This window comes from Cervus canadensis, chromosome 17 (assembly GCF_019320065.1).
Source record: "Cervus canadensis isolate Bull #8, Minnesota chromosome 17, ASM1932006v1, whole genome shotgun sequence".
NCBI lineage: Eukaryota > Metazoa > Chordata > Mammalia > Artiodactyla > Cervidae > Cervus > Cervus canadensis.
The window spans coordinates 14,089,034-14,107,527 of record NC_057402.1 but is presented as its reverse complement, the minus strand read 5'-3'; the positions used below and the strand labels follow the sequence as shown (position 1 = coordinate 14,107,527).

Sequence of the window (18,494 nt, the reverse complement as noted above, 5' to 3'; positions counted from 1 at the left end):
AGAGTCGCGGGAGCTGCCCTTGCGCATGCGCCTTTGGCTTCCGAGTCACCCACTCTGACTTCCGGTTTGGAAGCTGGACTGGGAGGCTGGCGAGCCCGGGCTGGAGCCAGACCCAGACTGGGTGAGGCTGGCCGGTGGGCAGAGATGCGAGCGGGTTGAGCGATAGCCTGAGGGAGAAGCTCTTAGGTGTGGGCCACAGGGTGCTCTCAGGGCGCCTTAGTCCGGTCGGAGGCCTCTGGAGGGACTCACGACGGCTCCGAGAGTGACCTGGCCGGAGGGAACGAAGACAAAGAGGCCGGAACCCAGCACCCACCTCTCCTAGACCTGCGCTCCGCGCTCGCGAACCTCGCAGGCCTCGGAGCGCCTGGCCACCACCCGAGCTTGTCCTCAGGAGACCCATGACTACTGCCCCCTCGGAATTCCTCTCTCCACCAACTCAGTGTGACTCTCACCAAACCCACCCGGACCTCGCTTCAGGAGCCAAAATCAACTTCTCAATGCGCGAGGTTTCCCGTCAGTAGTTCCCGGATGTTTACTGAGCGCTTGCTTCTGTGAGGGAAAACAGACCCAGTGTTCAGTACTTGGTTTTTGTCTGGGGTGGGAATTGGCAGCGGTGGAGTCTCAGGGAGCGGGGTGGGCTGTGAGGGCCTGGGTAAGGACGGCGGAGATCAGCTGCGACCCGCTGGACAGAGGCTTTTTGTTACCTTCAGCAGGATGGTGACCTGCCTTTAGACCCTCCCGAGCTCCACGTCTCCCAAATGATTCGAACTCACTGGTCAGGGGAGCTCAGTGGGTCAGACTTGGGGGCGGTGGAAGAGTAGATAGTACTTTCTATCCTCTGCTGCTTCTCCGGGCTGCCCTGGGTGTTGCCCAGAAATGCAGCCTTTGAATGGTCTCTCACCTTCATGCTCAGTTTTGACTTCCTGACCTCAGATGACCCCTTGGAGTATATGGGCAGTCAGGCCAGCTCTGGCAAGACTCTATAGACATATATTCCTTCTGATAGTGCCATCTCTCTCTGCCCTAGGAGGAAACTGCTTACAGAGAGAGACTCATCTGCAGGTGATTCTCCAAGGACATGGGAAGATGGGTGTAAGCCCTGGAACCTAGACCTTTAAGTGAAGGGAAGCTGCTTCCTGCTGTGAACCATGGCCAAACCCACCCTGAGAGGGAATGGCTCAAACTCTGAGGCCTTCAGACAGCGCTTCAGGAAGTTTCATTACCAGGAGGTGGCTGGGCCCCGGGAGGCTTTCAGCCAACTCTGGGAACTCTGCTGTCGTTGGCTAAGGCCAGAGGTGCGCACCAAGGAGCAGATTGTAGAATTGTTGGTGCTAGAGCAGTTCCTGACCGTCTTACCTGGGGAGATCCAGAACTGGGTACAAAAGCAATGTCCAGAAAGTGGAGAGGAGGCAGTGACTCTGGTGGAAGACTTAGAAAGAGAGCCTGGAAGACCTGGACGTTCGGTGAGCAGGGGGAGGGAATTCAGAAGTATGTGACTGGGAAGGGGCAGGATAAAAGACCAAATTAAGGCACAGTCTCCATTAGCGATGTCCTACTTCTGGTCCTTCAAAAGGCAACTTTTTCAGACAGCTTATTGGGAGATGCCACCTGAATGTAACTTTTCAGCATAATGAGAGGGGAATTCTTTTTTAGTGTGGAACTGGGTTTACTATTTTGTTCTGGAGTTCCAGGTGCTCTAAGCTAACAGTAATGGAGTGAGAAAGACCCTTGTTCTATTAACCAACCCCTCCACCACCACCCCAACCCTAGCCATGTCCCAAAAGGATGATCTCTTTTGGGATATTAGACTCCTCTGGGAATACCCCTCATTATGACCTTGCAGTGACAATTCATGGGGGTTGTTTCCAGGTCACAGTCTCTGTGAAGGGGCAGGAAGTGCGCTTGGAGAAGATGACACCCCTGAAATCATCACGAGAGTTATTAAGTGTTCGGCAGGAGTCAGTGGAACCCCAGCCCAGGGGTGTACCCAAGAAAGAGAGGGCGAGAAGCCCAGACCTGGGACCACAGGAGCAGATGAACCCAAAGGAGAAGCTCAGACCTTTTCAAAGGAGCGGTGAGGAGTAGATTCATTGGGAAGATAGGATGCCGTTCTAATTTGGGAAGTAGGGTTGGGAGCAGTGAGTGGGAAAGGGATTTCAGGAATAGGTGGAAACAGCATGGAGCTGTTGCAGACCTCCTGAAGGCAAGTAGCTGAGCTCTCTGCTGCCAGAAGTATTCTTATACTTCCTCTTTTGATAAGTCTGCCAGAGAATGGCTCTCTATAGTTTTTACCAGGACTTGGAATTTCTTTTCTCCTGGTAATGATGACACTAAGTCTGAACTTTCTAGATAAAAATTCTTTTCTATACTTGGCATATCTTCCCTTTAGTCACTTTCTTTCTTTCTCCATATTAAACTAGATTTGTTTCTTTAAGCTTTTCCCCAGAAGCTCCATTCTTGAGACCTACTAAGTTTTTGTTATTCTCCTTTGAAAAATTCTTCAAACATCATGTTAATTGTGGAGAATTACATTATATATATTATTCCAGTGAGGGTTTGGCAGGTAGAGGCAGACTAAGGATTTTACTTCAGTATTTCACTATACTTTCTGCAGTATAACTCAATTAATGATTATCATTCACTTGATACTCCCAGGTCTCTTCCTGATTGTCTTTGTGCCTGGTTCTTATTCTTAAACTTGGTTTTGTGGAACTTGTTTTTCTTCTTTGTACTCTGCTGAGCTCCATTTTGTACGTTGTTTTCCTTGAACACTTCTTTAACTTGTTGAGGTTGTTCTGAATTCTGATGTTATCATCCCAGACACCAGCCTTCTCTATAGCCAGGCTGGTAGTGGTCTCTGTCTAGTAATCCAGATGCAGTCCCTCAACCCCACTTGCAAAATCGATCAGTTTTTGAACACCTACCATGTGCTCAACACCATACAGGGTACTTGGAATAAAGACAGGTGCCTCTCAAAGAGCCTACAATATGATTGAGAATGTAAGAATGAACATAAATATGTGCTGAACTGAACTGTATTGAAACAGTGCCAAACAATGACTTGTTACTCAGTTGTGTGAGTACAATAGGGGCTTGGTAGAGTAGGAGACAAGGGAAGGCTGTTTGGAAGGCTTCAGGGGGGCACTAATGGGTTATATTTGCATAGAAGGGAGGGAGTTAAAGGAAAGGCAAGGCAGAGTGGTGAATGTGTGCTGCGTTCTGGAGAGAAGAGTATGGTATGAATGGGCTGTGCATGGCAGACACTCAGGTTAAGGTTTGGCAGTACAAATAGCATATGAGCTGATGAAGCAAGAGCCCCGAGTTAGGTACAGCAGTGACTGCTGCATTACCCTGGTGAGGGAAGATAAGAGGTCTAGACTTAGATGGTGGCAGTAGGAATAAAGGATATACTGAGGGAAAAGCCTCTAGAAGTTACTAACCGAGTGTGAGAGAAATGGAACAGTTGAAGACAGTCTCCTTGCAGTCACTCTTAATTCTCTAGCCCCAAGTACAGCTGACCCTTGAACAACGTGAGTTTGAACTGTATGGGTCCACTTATACACAGCTATCTTTCCATAGTAATTACTACAGTACTGTAGTTGGTTAAGTCTGCAGATGTGGAGGAACGTGGATACAGAGGGCCTACTGTGAGCTCTACTTGGATTAACCCCCACATCGTTGAAGAGTCAGCTCTCTAGGAGGCAGGAGGTGACTGTTTTCAGCAGTGCCAGGACCTGCATACAAGCAGTCAGGAGAGCTGAGCAGTAACTTGGAGCAGAATTATCTGCTCTGAACACACAAGAGGACACTTTCCTCTGTCACCCTGCTCTGGAAAGTATTTCTCATTTTTTGAGGTTTTATGTATTTTCCTCACTTTCTTCAACCCACTGATCTTTCTAAAAACATTTTCTTACTTTTCTTTATAAACTTCTTGGATTAAAAAAAAAGCAAGTCTGAACTCAAGAGATACTTTTTATGATCATTCCAAACTATGATATCCTTTGTTTGCTTCCCTGCAAGCAGGATTTCCATGTTCTAAATCCAGCATGGTCTCCAAGTTGGAGCAAGGAGAACCATGGATCCCAGATCTGGGCTCCAAGGAGAAGGAACTCCCAAGAGGCAGTCACATAGAAGACAGACGAGTGCCTGCTGATCTGTTACCATCCAGGAGAGAGAGAAGCAGCTGGGCGGACCAGGATCCCTGGGTCCTTGAGGATGAGAAGGTGGCAGGTGTGCACTGGGGCCATGAAGAGACCAGAACTCTCCTTGCAATTCTCAGTCAGCCAGAGTTTTATGAGGCTCTCCGAAACTGTCATCGCAACAGCCAAGTGTATGGGGCTGTGGCTGAGCGGCTCCGGGAGTTTGGGTTCCTCCGGACCCTGGAGCAGTGTAGGACCAAGTTCAAAGGTCTCCAGAAGAACTATCGGAAAGTCAAGAGTGGTCACCCACCTGAGACCTGCCCCTTCTTTGAAGAGATGGAAGCCCTGCTGAGTGCCCAGGTCATCGCCCTGCCCAGTAATGGCCTGGAGGAGGCGGCCTCTCACTCCGGCCTGGGAGGCAGTGATGCCGAGACTGAGGAGCCAGAGCCAGAGGGCTGGCACCATGCAGAGGGAGACGCGGCCACGGCTGAAGAGTCTGACAGTGACGCAGTGGGCCAGGAGGCCACCTCCCAGGACCCTGACAGCTCCACCACACCTGTCCTTTTCCGTAGCCCAAGTGGTAAGCTTTTCTTCTTGGTGTTTTAGGATTAGACTGAGGAATTATGAGGTTGGGTGTGGAGTCAGGAAACTTAATGTCACTTGCCAGCTTTGTCATTTAAGAGAATAGAAGCATTTCTCAGTTCTCTATGTATTTCATTCTCTTGTGGGAAGACCAGTGAGTTAATAGTAAAGAAAATATTAGATACTATAAAGAAATACACTCAAAAAAAAAAAAAAAGAAATACACTCAAAATTCAAGTGAGCCCCGAAAAGGAGTACCATTCCTTCTGTTTCTTTATTAAAATATATTTTCCCTATTATAAAATCACTGAAGGCTGAGAAAATCTTAGCAGTGTAGTATCTTTAAGGAGAAACAGTATCTGTTGAGTGCCTTATATGAACTGGTGTTTTATTTTTACCCTCCAAGCTCAGTTTATTATGTGTTCCTTGGGGTCTTCCCTGGTGGCTCAAACGGTAAAGCATTTGTCTGCAATGCCGGAGACCTGGGTTCATTCCCTGGGTCAGGAAGATCCCCTGGAGAAGGAGATGGCAACCCACTCCAGTACTCTTGCCTGGAAAATCCCATGGACAGAGGAGCCTGGTAGGCTATAGTCGCAGAGTCAGACACGACTGAGCGGCTTCACTACTTTTACTTAAAAGAGCATAGGGAAGGACTGCCTAAAGTTGGGAAAACATTTTCTGTGTTTCCTGTATGAGATTTGCATCACATATTGGCATTTTAACAGGACCCAGTTTTGCAGCAAGAATCTTGTTTAACACTCCATTGAAATATTATTTGCCTATGGACCCATCTTTAAATATCACACTATTACTGATGTAATCTGTACAACTACGCTGTTATGGGAAGAGCGCCGCACGTGAAGCAGGAGGCTTTGTTTGTAACCCTGCCCACTCATCAGCGAGGGGGACATTTCAGTGTGTGTCCTCAACTCTAAGTTACAGAGCACTAACGCCAAAGCTGCAGTTCTACTGGGAACAGTTATCTGTTCCTTCCACGTTTTATTATGTGTCGTTACTTTTGTTCTGTTCTAGTCTTCTTGTCTTGTACTTTTTCCTTTAAAAAAAATAATTCTCTTTCCCTTTCTGTCACTGGAATACATTTAGGTAAATCACAAACATGGCCCATGTGCCAGCTGCTATTACTTTCTTCATCTCTGTTCTTTTTGTCTTTTTCCACTGCTTTTCCTCTGTCTTCCAATTATTTCCCTTTTGCTTCACGGCAGAGAGTGGAGGATAATGGAAGCAGTGTCGTCTCCACCTGGCTCTCAAGTGGGAGGAAGGCTCTTGGACTCTCCCTTCCCTTTAGCTTGAGGGACCTGCAGGGAGCAGAGTCTGTAGTCATCCTGATGAAGTTCTGCCCACGTTGGGGACCAGGAGGTGCTCTCTGCTCTGCTTCCTCCCTCCTTCTGGCTCTGCCAGTCCTCTGCTACTAAGAAGAAGGTGCATGACCACAGGTTCTTACCTTGTACCCTTCAGGCCTTTGCTATTGTTGGGCTGGCTTTTTGAGACTGTGGCCAGGTGAAGAAGGGCCATAAAAGGGAGTGGATTAGGCAGCAGTATGAATCTGAAAGAGACTGTTCCTTGGGATTTTGAGACATTCTTTGGGAGACTTAATTTATAAGGAAGTAGGGCTGGTAGGAAAAGATTGATCAGAGAATTTAAGGATGGCTCATGGCTGACAGTGACTTACTGTAGGTCTTCTAACCAGTTATTTTCTAGTTAGGATCAGAACTCCAGAACTACTAGAAGGATGGGGCAACGCCTTCTGTACACTTGCCTCAGTGTACATATTGATCACTACTGTGATCAGGTGAAAAGCCCTTTTAAATTGAATGTAGGAATCAAGGTCTCTGTGAAATTGATATGGGCCAGAGAAGCAGAACATCCTGAGAGTCTGCACTGATTTGGAAACATGAGCCGTTCTTACCTTCTCACCTAGTAGCCCAAGCTTAGGCGACTTTTCATGATGCAGATGCTAGGACTGAGGAACTGAGGCTGTAAAGCCCTGCATTAAGTGGTGCTAAAACTTCTCTTCTGGTGGTAGGTGTGCACTGGGGCTATGAAGAGACGAAGACCTACCTTGCAATTCTTAGTGAGACTCAGTTTTACGAAGCCCTCCGGAACTGTCACCGCAACAGCCAGTTGTATGGAGCCGTGGCTGAGCGGTTATGGGAATATGGCTTCCTCAGGACGCCGGAGCAGTGTCGGACCAAGTTTAAGAGCCTACAGACCAGCTATCGGAAAGTCAAGAATGGCCAAGCACCAGAGACTTGTCCCTTCTTTGAAGAGATGGACGCTTTGGTGAATGCCCGGGTTGCTGCCCCGCCCAGTGAGGGCCAGGAAAAAGAGATAGCCTTATGCCGCGTGCAGGAGAGCAGTGAGGCTGAAGCTGAAAAGCAAGCCGAGCAGACAGTCGAGGCCATAGAAGATGATTCTGAAGATGATGAAGAGGATCCTGAGATACCTCCAGAGGCACTGACCCGTGCTCCAGTCTTATTTCAGAGCCCCAGTGGTAAGATCCTCTTACTTCTTAACGCAGAAATAGCAAAGGGAAGGCAGTGGCATCCAGGAGAAAAATCATCAGATTGAGGACCAAGAGAACTGGCCTCTACACCCAATACTCAGGGATTCTTCTTGTGACCACCTTCTCTTTTCTCCAGGTTTCCTGTCTAAGCAGCTAGTTTATATCCCCTTTCCACTTGACCTGCCTCCTCACACTGTAGCATCGACCTGAGATGGCTGCAGACTTTGTAAATGTGCCATCATCCGTATGTGAACTGCTCGGTTACCCAGCAGGGACTCCGAAAGCTAACATTTCCCAAACAGCGTGTCATGTACACATAGTACATGAAATTGGTTTTTTAAAGTTCATTCTCATTTCTGTTTTTTTCTTCTAGTTTCAGCTTATATACCGTCTGTATGCCTGCTTTATTCATATATATGAAAACCTGATAATCTCTTTCTTCAGACACACTTACCCAAAGTCTGAAATTTCTGAGGGAACTGACCCTTTGAATCTTATTTACTGTTTAAGAAAGAAAAAAAAAAAACAAAAAACAACTTCATTATGGCTTCCCTCCTTGCAGGAAGAATTCTGATTTTGGAGTCATACATATATATATATGTATGACTATATATATATGGACTATGTTATTAGTTGAGTACCTCAAAGCAAGTTACTTAACCCTGTAATTTTGCTTATATATTAAGACGGGCCTCACAAGATTGACGTAAGTGAAGTACCACAGTGAGGCACCTAGCACAGTACTTGGGCATTTGATAAACAACAGTTTTCTTTTCCAAAATATTCTTTAGATCTGCATTCTTCAAGTGTGCTCCACAGAGCATCAACTCCATGGAGCTATTAACATGTTCCACTAAATAACAGCTTAGAGGTTTAGGAGATGCTAAGTACCCCTCTCAGAGGCTCATAATTTATAGTCACATATTTAAGTTTCTGAGATTTCAGTTAATATAATGAACCTCCATTTCATGGGTCTAATCCTAACACTGGGCTTCTGGGTAGAAATAGTGCTTTAAGGGGCACATGTTCTCGGATTTAGTCCAAGGAATTGGGATCCAGAGTTTATCTGAAACCTGTGAAAATTCTACAAATTCAAACTAAATTTGCAAACTGAAACTTTCCAAGTATCTACAAATTCTCATGGCCTAGGCCTGGGAAGCCTGGCATTTGGCTCTTAAGAGGAATATTAAAGCTTAGTTTGGGCATTATAGTAGTGCTTTGGAACATCTAGTGATTATTTGTTCATGGGCAACGAGAAAGTTTGAAAGAGACAGCACCTACCAAAGTTTCTCTCTCAGAAGGCCTTTTGTTCTTTGAAAGAGAACAGGTATCTTTCTACCCTGTTTTTATTCTCAACACACAGAATTTGAGGGTGAAAAGGACTCATGTAGCTCTTCCTCAATATAGAAGTTCCCCAGTTTCCCTGGGCATTCCTTTCTTACCCCTTTAGTTACCGGCAAAGAATGTAAACTGTCACTGTGACAGGCCTGAGATGAGGCTAAAAGACAGCATTAGAAAGTGTCTTTCCTGCATAATCATAGTGATGGTTTTATCTTAAATCTGGCAGGTTTTTCTTGGTGTACTGAGAGGATTTTCTGAAGATACCAGATATCCAGGAAAAAGAGTTAAAAGAACATATTCATCAGTTCCCCTGTAGGTGAGAGGCATGTGACAGATTACCAAATGGCAGGTCTTAACAGACAGTAGTTATTTAGGGTCCAGAGCCCCCTAATTTTTATGTTAAGTCATCCAATGTCATACTTACTTCACACTCACACATAATAATTGAGAAAATGGGTAACTTTTAAATTTCTCTTCTTACGTTAGGTTTCGAGGCTGGATTTGAGAATGAAGATAATCTAAAGCGGGATATTTCTGAGGAAGTACAACTACATAAGACATTACTTGCAAGGTCTGAGAGGAGGATTCCCCGGCGTCTCAATCACAGGAAAGGCAATGAGAGTGAGTGCAGACCTGGGAGACAGTGGGAAGACGCCCCAGGAGAGAGCGGAGGAAAACCAGCGCTCCCCGAAAGGAGTTTGGGTCAAGTCCCAAGTCACCAGAGATCTTACTTGGGGGAGAGATCCTATAAATATCTGAGATACGGCAAAAGCTTTGCTCCATACTCCCACCCTATGCATCAGCTAGCCCATCAAGTGGAAAATCCATATAAATGTGCCGACTGCGGGAAAAGCTTCAGTCGGAGCGCTCGCCTCATTAGACACCGGAGGATCCACACTGGAGAGAAACCTTATCAATGTCTTGACTGTGGGAAAAGTTTCCGTGACAGCTCAAATTTCATCACCCACAGAAGAATCCACACAGGAGAGAAACCGTATAAGTGTGGTGAGTGTGGAAAACGCTTCAATCAGAGCTCAAGCCTTATCATCCACCAGAGAACCCACACAGGAGAGAAGCCCTATCAGTGTGAAGAGTGTGGGAAGAGCTTCAACAACAGCTCTCACTTCAGTGCACATCGGAGGATACACACAGGAGAGAGACCCCACGTGTGTCCCGACTGTGGCAAGAGCTTCAGCAAGAGTTCTGACTTACGTGCACACCACAGAACCCACACTGGAGAGAAGCCCTACGGGTGTCAGGACTGTGGCAAGTGCTTCAGTAAAAGTTCCGCTCTTAATAAGCACCGAGAGATCCACACACGAGAGAAACTTCTGTCACAGCCAGCACCTAAGTCAGCCCTTGAGGATCTATGAGAAAAACAGCCTCATTACATGTATTGAAATTGTTTGGAAACAGTTCTCCAGTAGTGAGCTCCATCTCCTAATCTGTGCCCAACTAGTTAAGGAAACAGTCTAGAATTTACCCCACTACTTGTTGCTGTGTTTCTCCTGGATCTAGTGTAAGAAGGAAAGGAAGATTGGTTCCCTCTACAGTAACACCCGTTCCTCTCAGAGCCTGTGTTGTTCCCCTGAGAGAGGGGACACGGTAGTGGACCCTGTGAATTTGATGTGTACCCTTCACTCATCATGCTGTTCAGTTGCATTTCAACTAGAAAAACCCACACTGCAGCATTTCACGGAGTAGTGAGGATTCTCAGTGGGTCTAACTCTTTATACAGTAATGGAAATGCAAAAAAGAATGATTTTTTTTTTTCCTGCTCACTTAAGTCTGTGCTCAGAATGATATACTTGTCACGCACACTCCTTTACCTTAAAGAAGGAGCCTTTAAGTGTCCAGTCTGGTTCTGACCTATAAACCATTTTGTCAAGAATCTAGGTGTGCTATATGGGGGAACAGTGTAAACCTCATTAACAGTGAGGTGTGAACCCTGGATTTCTAACTGTCTTCAAAGCCACAGAAGCTCTGGAATAGAGTAACATGGTATTTACAGCATCTAGTGTGATTTTTTTCTGGTCTGTCTCATCTAAATTTTGTCTGTCCCTTGTGGTCCAGAAGCCCAAAGAGGAAGGCAAGTGGATGCAGTCATAGGGAAAGCCGTTAGAGCTGCCAGAGGGACTGCCATAATCCACACACCCTAACACCTGGGTGAGTGTCACACACCCTGTGGACACAATACTAACGTGCAATGAGCAGAAGCCACTTGCCATGTTCCCACAGACTGGGAAAACAGACCACTTTGTGCCAAAAACCCTTTACCCTAATGGTAAGGAGGACAAATTATCTTTGGTCAGTGGAGTTGACAATATTTACACACACACACGCACACATATTCAACTGTATACATCTATTTTTAAAAGCAGCTCTTCAAACAGGTGTACTTCTGATATCATAAAGATGGTATTGAACTAACCGCCCACATAGTCACAGTAGTATGAGCCTGTACAGCACAAGTTAAACAGACCCCCTCCTTGTCCTCACAGCCTGCGGCAGGTGACACCGACACGAACAAACAGCGCACGCGTACTGCTACAGCGGCTTTAGAGGAACTTAGAAAGCGAGGTAGTAACACTGTGCATGGAAGTTAAGGTCTAAAGCATTAGAGTTTGGGGGGAAAATGAGAGGTATTTTCTTCTCTTTAATCTGGAAGGTTTCATGAAGCAGGAAGTGCCCAGAGGGAAGGTTTCCTGGGCAAGATGAACTTTCCAAAACTAACTGTAAAACCGCATGCTGAATGGGTGGGACATGGGAAAACCGGGGAGCAAGGGAGCAGAGGGCAAAGGGCAGACTGTGGGGAGGTGAGACAAAGCTCAGAGTAGCACAGAATCTGAGGGGGGGCACGATAAGGGCTGCGCAGGGGGCAGAGAGGGACTTGCTTCAGCTGAAACGTGGAGCGCCAGGAATATCACAGACGGGCTTCCATCCCCCAGAATATGAATACATCAGGTCCTGTGCTGCACTTACTGACGAGGCAACAGCTGACTGGCCCTGGGTAAGAAAGATGAGCAGTTTTAGGGGACTAGCTCCTATGGGAGACAAAGGTCAGGAACCAGTATCCTGAGAGAAGCCACTTCGACTGGCAGGTCAAAGGAAAGAACATGCGCAATGGCTAAGGTCTGAGATAAGTAGCGTGTCACAGTCACATTAATGAGCTCTCAGATAGGAATGAGATCTGGGAGAGAAATGGGGAAATAGGATATTCTAAAATCCATAGCTTACTGTGGCAGACGAATGATAAATTTGAGTTCTGGTGCTGAGGGAATTTCCTAAGTCTTAGGAATTAAGGGGAGGTGGTGTCTCAGTTACGTTGCCTAAACAGGGAGATAACAAGAAATACCACTGTAAAGCAATGCCTCAGGATCTGAGATAGTTTAGGAAGTGTGCTGTAATGTTTTTAAAAAATGAGAGTACTGTGTTCAGTATGTCTGTGTATAGTCTTGTGGAAAAAGCACTGGTTGTGGGATCAACAGATATGAATTCTGGTTCCCGATGTTTTACATGTGAGTCAGCCTGCCTCCATTTCCCTTTGTGTAAAGCAGAACAATGTTTACACCTTAATTTGACTCTCAGGGATACCAAGTTAATAAAAATTATAAAGTGCCCAGTGGTTCTTCAGGTGTTTGTTTTTTTTTAATGTATATATGCAAATTATGATTAAGTCATTCCTGGTAAGAAAAGATAAATCTTTACTTGCTTTTTTTGGCTCCCTGTGTGGGGCTGCTATAAGTATGCCTGTCTAAATCTTTATGTTCTAGGCTGAAAGACAAATTAGAATGTGGTAAAAGACAAATCAGAATGAAACTTCTTCCTTAGAATCTGTATCCATATCCTTTAGGACAATCCACTGGGACCCATCATATTTGGGCATGGAGCATGAGTCCATCTTGAAAGACCCAGGACCAGCTCTCCAATCTCCAGATGAAGAAAATGTGCAAAATGAATAAGACAAAGGCAAAATTCTTACCTGGGAAAACCCAACCTTATCTCAAACTAACTCACAAACCATTGACTGCCATTCCTGAGGATGGAAGAAGCAAGAAATAATACATAGCCTTCTGACGCTCTAAGAAAGAGAAGCCAAGCCTGCTGCTGGGAGAGCAAGAGGATCTGTGCACCCCTCCCTTTAGTTCCTGTAAGGCCCTGGGGACAGGCTGCTGGCATGTGCAGCAGAGGAAGCAAGAATGTCTTAGCAGGAGCTGGACAGTCGTATCTGTTCCCATGAGTTGTTTTCCTAGTGCTATTCTTTTTTATTTTCCCCATGCTAATCCTTCTTCCCTTTATTGTTTATTCTCTATGGCCAATGCCATACAACTTAACACACACATATACACAGGTTCATATATATACAGATGTATATGTGTGTGTGTATACATAGATACATAGAGAACACTGCCATTTCTCTTTTACTGTAACCTGAGTATAGTGCTGTCCTGTCCGCTCTATAGAGAACTATTTTTATGGTGACAAGGTACGGAAGGGAAGATGAGATATGAGCACAAGAATGGATCAGTTATCTCACCATTATTCAACTCAAAATGTAAAATGTATCTTGCCTCCAGAAGGATTAATCATGAGAAGGGCAAAGGCGGATCTCAGCAGCTAGCTTGATCTGTCACGAGGGTCACCCAACGGAGGTTAACCCTGGCTACTGGGATTCACAAAAATCCATGGTATGCAGTGTAGCCTGGAGTCCACCGTTCCGGGGAATACTGAAGGGAGTCTGATTAAAGGAGGCACAACAAAACACAGAGCTGTCATCACAAGCCAGACAGATTAAAGGTTTTGCTAACAATCTGTATTCCCTTCTCGCCTCAATTTATTTAGACTAGCAATTCCAAAACTTTTCCTGATGAGAACCTACTTTGATTTTCTTGAAGTTTCACGATCTCTAGTGGAGAGGGACTGTTAAGGCAAAACCACTGCTAGAATGGGGAGCCCAGTGTGCGGCAGCATTCAAGTCCCTTCCTGAAAGCAGCATGGAGGTAAGTCAGACGCCCTCAGAGCCTTCAGGCAGTTTAAGACGGACTTACTGAGCACCCACCATTGGAAAGGTGCTGGTGTCGGAGTCCGCAGCACTTGGCTGCTATGGTTCCAAGGGAGGAAAGGCTAACTAAGTGGGATGTGGTGGGAAGATCTAGGTTGTAATATATACTCAAAAGTAGTTCACCTCATTACAGCTTAAAAATGGGGCTTCAGATGACTCCACTTCTTCTTCAGGTCAGCCTTGGTGCTGTCAGAAGCAAAGATGTAGCTGATGGATTCGTAAGACAGATCCCACACCTGAGACTGGGTCAGATGAAATGTTTCAGCCGCCAGCTGGTACTCTTGAGAAAGGTGTGTAGCAAAAACACCCTTATCATCCGTCTGTCAATGTAAGAAAGTTTCAAAATGAACGAGGAAATGACTTTAAAAAAAATAACTCTCAACTTTTGTTGAGAGTATTTTCCTATTTACCATGCTTTTAAGAGTCTAAACAGGGGCCTACAAATGTATCCAGGCACATTTGTAACTGAACAGTCTTGTTTATCCTTTTTTTTTTTCTTTTCTTTTTTTGCTTGTTCATTGATTTTTTTTTCATTTATTTTTATTAGTTGGAGGCTAATTACTTTACAGTATTGTAGTGGGTTTTGTCATACATTGACATGAATCAGCCATGGAGTTACATGTATTCCTCATCCCGATCCCCCCTCCCACCTCCCTCTCTACCCAATCCCTCCGAGTCTTCCCAGTGCACCAGGCCCGAGCACTTGTCTCATGCATCCCACCTGGGCTGGTGATCTGTTTCACTATAGATAATATACATGTTTCTTTTTTTTTTAATATACATGTTTCGATGCTGTTCTCTCGAAACATCCCACCCTCGCCTTCTCCCACAGAGTCCAAAAGTCTGTTCTGTACATCTGTGTCTCTTTTTCTGTTTTGCATATAGGGTTATCATTACCATCTTTCTAAATTCCATATATATGTGTTAGTATGCTGTAATGTTCTTTATCTTTCTGGCTTACTTCACTCTGTATAATAGGCTCCAGTTTCATCCATCTCATTAGAACTGATTCAAATGAATTCTTTTTAAGAACATAGACCGCCAGAGCAGGGGCTCTCAACCATGGCTGCATGTGCAAATCACCGAGGGAACTTTTAAAATGCATCTGTGCCCAGGACTCAGCCCCAATCAATGAAAGCATTATCTCAAGAGGTGGGTGTTGGGCATCGGTATTGTTGTTGTTCCCCCAGGTCCTTTCCAGGACCTTCCCCTGCAGAGCCAAACCACAGTCACACCTTTGCAGCCTCTCACGCCCCCTTCCTCTCCCACTCCTCCACTTGGGCACCACCCCCTGGCGTGCAAGGCAGCCAGCTAGACAGTGAACGCCTGACCTATGGCAACTCTGGGACTAAAAGGGAGCAAAACACCTTACACAGATCACGGCAGGATGGGCAATGCTGTACCAGAATCCAAAGTGATGTTGGTCGTAAGATGGAACTGTCTGACTTTTGACATTCGAGGTCAAACAAAGTTCTAGAACGAGGGGGGAAACGAAGAAGCTTCTAATTAAAAGACCTATTAGGAGATACATGAGAAATCTTTCCAAGCTATGCTAATTTTTAGTAGTTGACCTTTGCTTACATGTGAAAACTACCATGTGCTGTGGCTTACAGCAGCAGCTGTACCAGGCAGGGAATTAGTATCCCCTTCACAATCATGTGCTTTCCCCCTTTCTTTTATGAAAAAGGAGAGGAAAGAGGAGTGTGATAAGCCAGTCACCATGACAAAGGCAGGGAAGCGTGAGAGGGGAGTACACGGACCCTTCACAGGGCTGCTGCACTTCCACAGTGGAGGCTGAAGTAAAGGTTAGGAAACAGTTGCAATGCTTGAGGGTTGCATGTTATCAAACTCCAAGAGTAGAAATGGACCTTTTCCACGAAAAGAAAGAAAACGTCTCAACTCCTTCCATTCATTGCCTCCTGCAAAGAAGTCTATCTTAAGAATGCCTTCTATGATTACAAAACTCCTGCCTTGAGACGCTGTGCCCGGCTCTCCAGCCAGAGTGAAATGCTTCGCTGAACTGACTGATGGCATCTGTTCCTTTGACTGAGGCGGCTGCGACCCAGGGCCACTCAGTCCCAGGAATGGGAAACCCAACCTGCCCCTGCTGACTGCAGAGCTGGGACACCACTCCAAGTAAGATCACCAGGCAAGTGGTTTCCAAGATTCTTTACTCTTGTGGATGTTTAAAAATTTCTTTATTAAAAAGAAAAAAAAAATCTCACCCATTATGAATTGCTGAAAAACTATAAATTAGTTAAAAAAGCACACCCACACAAGTGTTACTACAAACTGTTACATTTGTAAGTGTGGTGAATTCATCATTCAGTAAAAAGGTCTTCAGCCACCTGCTTCTTTCCCTCATCAGAAAGGCCTTCCCCAACCATCCAATCAAAAGTGGTTAGCTTATCACTACTCTACCAGCCTGTTTAATTTTCTGAAAAGAACTTATCACTGATATTTTCTTGTGTATTTGCTTACTGTCTCTCTTACCCATGCTAGAATATAAGTTCCTTGAGAAAGAAACATTGTCTGTTTTTTTTTTTTACTGCTCTATTCCCAGCAATTGGAATAGTGACTGGAAGAGAGTAGGCACTTCATAAATATTTGTTGCTAAATAAAAATAGCTCCTGGTATACACATGCAGACAAGTATGTGATGTTAACAGACATATAAAAATATACTTGGAATTTGCAGACGTCTTAATCTTTAAATATATGTTACACATTTTCATAACATAAGTAAACAGATTAAAGTCATTCCAAAATGACAGATGACCCTTATTACTTCAATATAATAAATACCAAGTTCCAGGAACTGGGGAATGCAACAGTGAAAAAGACAGATGAGGGCCCTGCTCTCATGGAGCTTTTATACTCTAATGGGAGCTATTAATAAAATTTCCTGTTACTTAGATAAGGTTGAGAAAGCATCACTTCATTTCTAAATAATATCTATATATTTACAACAGTGTTTCTCTACATATGGGTAGCAAGCTGCATGCGGGGGAGGAAGGGTCAGAGAGTTGCCTGGAGGACCTGAAGCCTTACCGAGCGGTATCTGGTGTTGCCTCACAAAGTCCACCAGATCCGGGGATCCTTCCTCGGAGGAGTTGAGAAATGTCCCATGCCCGATTCGGTCAGGGAACAGGTTCAGGAGTACTTGTGTTTCTGTTTTTTGGTTTGGAATCTCAAAAAAAAGAAGGGGAGACGAGGGCATCAATAACCTCTTTCAGTGGTTCTTAGAAGTACTTTTTTTTTTTTTTTCCTTACAGCCAGGTACTCTGTCCCTCTGAGAAGGTATTGCAGACATTCTGGAAAGCTGAGTCACTTAACTTTCCAGCCTTCTTCTATGCCTTTGATCTTCCTGTTCATTTTCCAATATTCTTCTGGATTCATTTCAATGATGATAATAACTAAAGAGCCAGTAGTTATTGACTTTTCACATACATTCTGCTTTAAACCTCACAAGAATTATACGAAGTATTAAGACAAAGAAATCAAAACTCAAAAAGTTAAGTGTTCAATAACAAAATCCCACAAGTCTATATGCATATGTGTGTTCTGTGTTGTGTACATGTCTTCACACATATTAAAAAAAGAACTGGAAAAACATAAAAACAAAACTGTTAACAGGATCAACTCAGCAGCAGAACTGAAGGGGACCTTCCATTTTTTATTTACTTCTACTTTATACTATTTCTCTACTCTTCGATTTTCTTCAGGTACATAAAACTTTTGTAGCTAAAAATATAAAGCATTGTAAAGAAAAGCTGTCCAAATATAAAGCATTTTAAAGAAAAGCTGTCCAAGCTCACAGAGCTAGCATAATGGTAGAGATAAGGGTGAAACCTGGCTCTGTCTGACTCTGGGGCCTAGACTCCATCCACACACAGTGCATTCATGTTTCATCTGGACAAGGCTCCCTATGTGCATACCACAACCACCACGAAAACGTGTGTTTAGCTGTTCTCTTCAACTCTCAGATAGCCTAAAAGACAAATGACCATAACATGTCGAAATGAAACGTTTTCCATCCAATAGATCAAATAAGAGAACAGAAACTGAGGTAAGGGCAGGTTCTCACGCTGCGCGCAAAGACCAGAGGTAACTGGCCTCAGGCTGCCTGTTCTGTCACCCTGACCGATGGCTTCAATCTGGCATCAGCTAGGTCATCTAGAGGGTGTCCCTCTGTGTGAAGGATTATTTTGATCAGAGTGTGGAAACATAGATCCTAGACTTCAAGTTCTGCTACTAGATTACTGACTCTGCTTGTAGACATGAAAAACACTCAGTACTGACAAGAAGCTCCAGTTTTTGCCTCAATCTTTATATCATCACCCCATCTCATACTCAAAATAATCATGTGCAGTAAGTAGGTAATATTTCCTGCATTCAAGAAACAATTAAATCCAAATTTATCAAGTTGTATACCTTAATTATGTACAGCTTTTTGTATGTTAATAAAAGAAAGCATTAAGTAGGCAGAAGGACTGAGGTAAGAAAGCAAACCTATCTATAAAATGGAAAGGTGCAGGAGAGCCCTCGTTTGCCTCTCAGGGACGTGCTGACTACGGAAGTGACTGTCCTCCAGCTACTGTCCATGCATGATCTGCCCTGCGCTCCTGCTGTCAACTTGGGGGCCATAGGGCACCCGATCTCCCTCTGGGCCTTATAAAAGGATGATGAGCTGCTTTCTTTCCTGCCAGTGTATGTGATACACTCGGGTCCCTTCCCTGTAAGGACACGCGAGGCAAACTCATGCTTTTCTCAGTGTCGGTTTGCTGATAACAAGGCTGCTGACAAAAATCCATGCATTTTCTCAAACAAGCTGTCATCAAGCTGTT

General features: G+C 44.7%; 2 protein-coding genes across 13 annotated transcripts in view; one reads left to right on the top strand and one right to left on the bottom strand.

Moving 5' to 3' along the window:
- Window positions 1-68: 68 nt before the first annotated feature.
- On the top strand, window positions 69-12,208 carry ZSCAN29 (zinc finger and SCAN domain containing 29). Of its 5 annotated transcripts, none has more exons than XM_043490084.1 (6): window positions 69-513; window positions 1,028-1,463; window positions 1,870-2,074; window positions 4,024-4,719; window positions 6,766-7,233; window positions 9,073-12,208. In XM_043490084.1, exons 2-6 carry the CDS (start codon window positions 1,149-1,151, stop codon window positions 9,957-9,959), a joined length of 2,571 nt encoding a protein of 856 aa, XP_043346019.1. In that variant the 5' UTR covers window positions 69-513; window positions 1,028-1,148; the 3' UTR covers window positions 9,960-12,208. The 5 variants fall into 5 exon arrangements, with proteins under 5 accessions (XP_043346019.1, XP_043346023.1, XP_043346022.1 ...); XM_043490088.1 differs by having other exon boundaries at window positions 69-551; XM_043490087.1 differs by having other exon boundaries at window positions 69-570.
- ADAL (adenosine deaminase like) overlaps window positions 4,761-18,494 on the bottom strand; it is a 33,748-nt gene continuing 20,014 nt past the window's right edge. For 5 of the 8 annotated variants that reach the window (XM_043490104.1, XM_043490102.1, XM_043490100.1 and 2 more), the window contains 4 exons: window positions 16,699-16,837; window positions 15,021-15,121; window positions 13,772-13,968; window positions 10,937-13,324 (listed from right to left, as the gene is read on the bottom strand). In XM_043490104.1, coding sequence (XP_043346039.1) covers window positions 13,783-13,968; window positions 15,021-15,121; window positions 16,699-16,837 — 426 coding nt within the window. In that variant the 3' untranslated portion in view covers window positions 10,937-13,324; window positions 13,772-13,782. Of the gene's footprint in view, window positions 6,038-10,936; window positions 13,325-13,377; window positions 13,969-15,020; window positions 15,122-16,698; window positions 16,838-18,494 lie in introns of those variants that run through there. The other 3 variants (XM_043490103.1, XM_043490099.1, XM_043490097.1) reach the window with 3 other exon arrangements.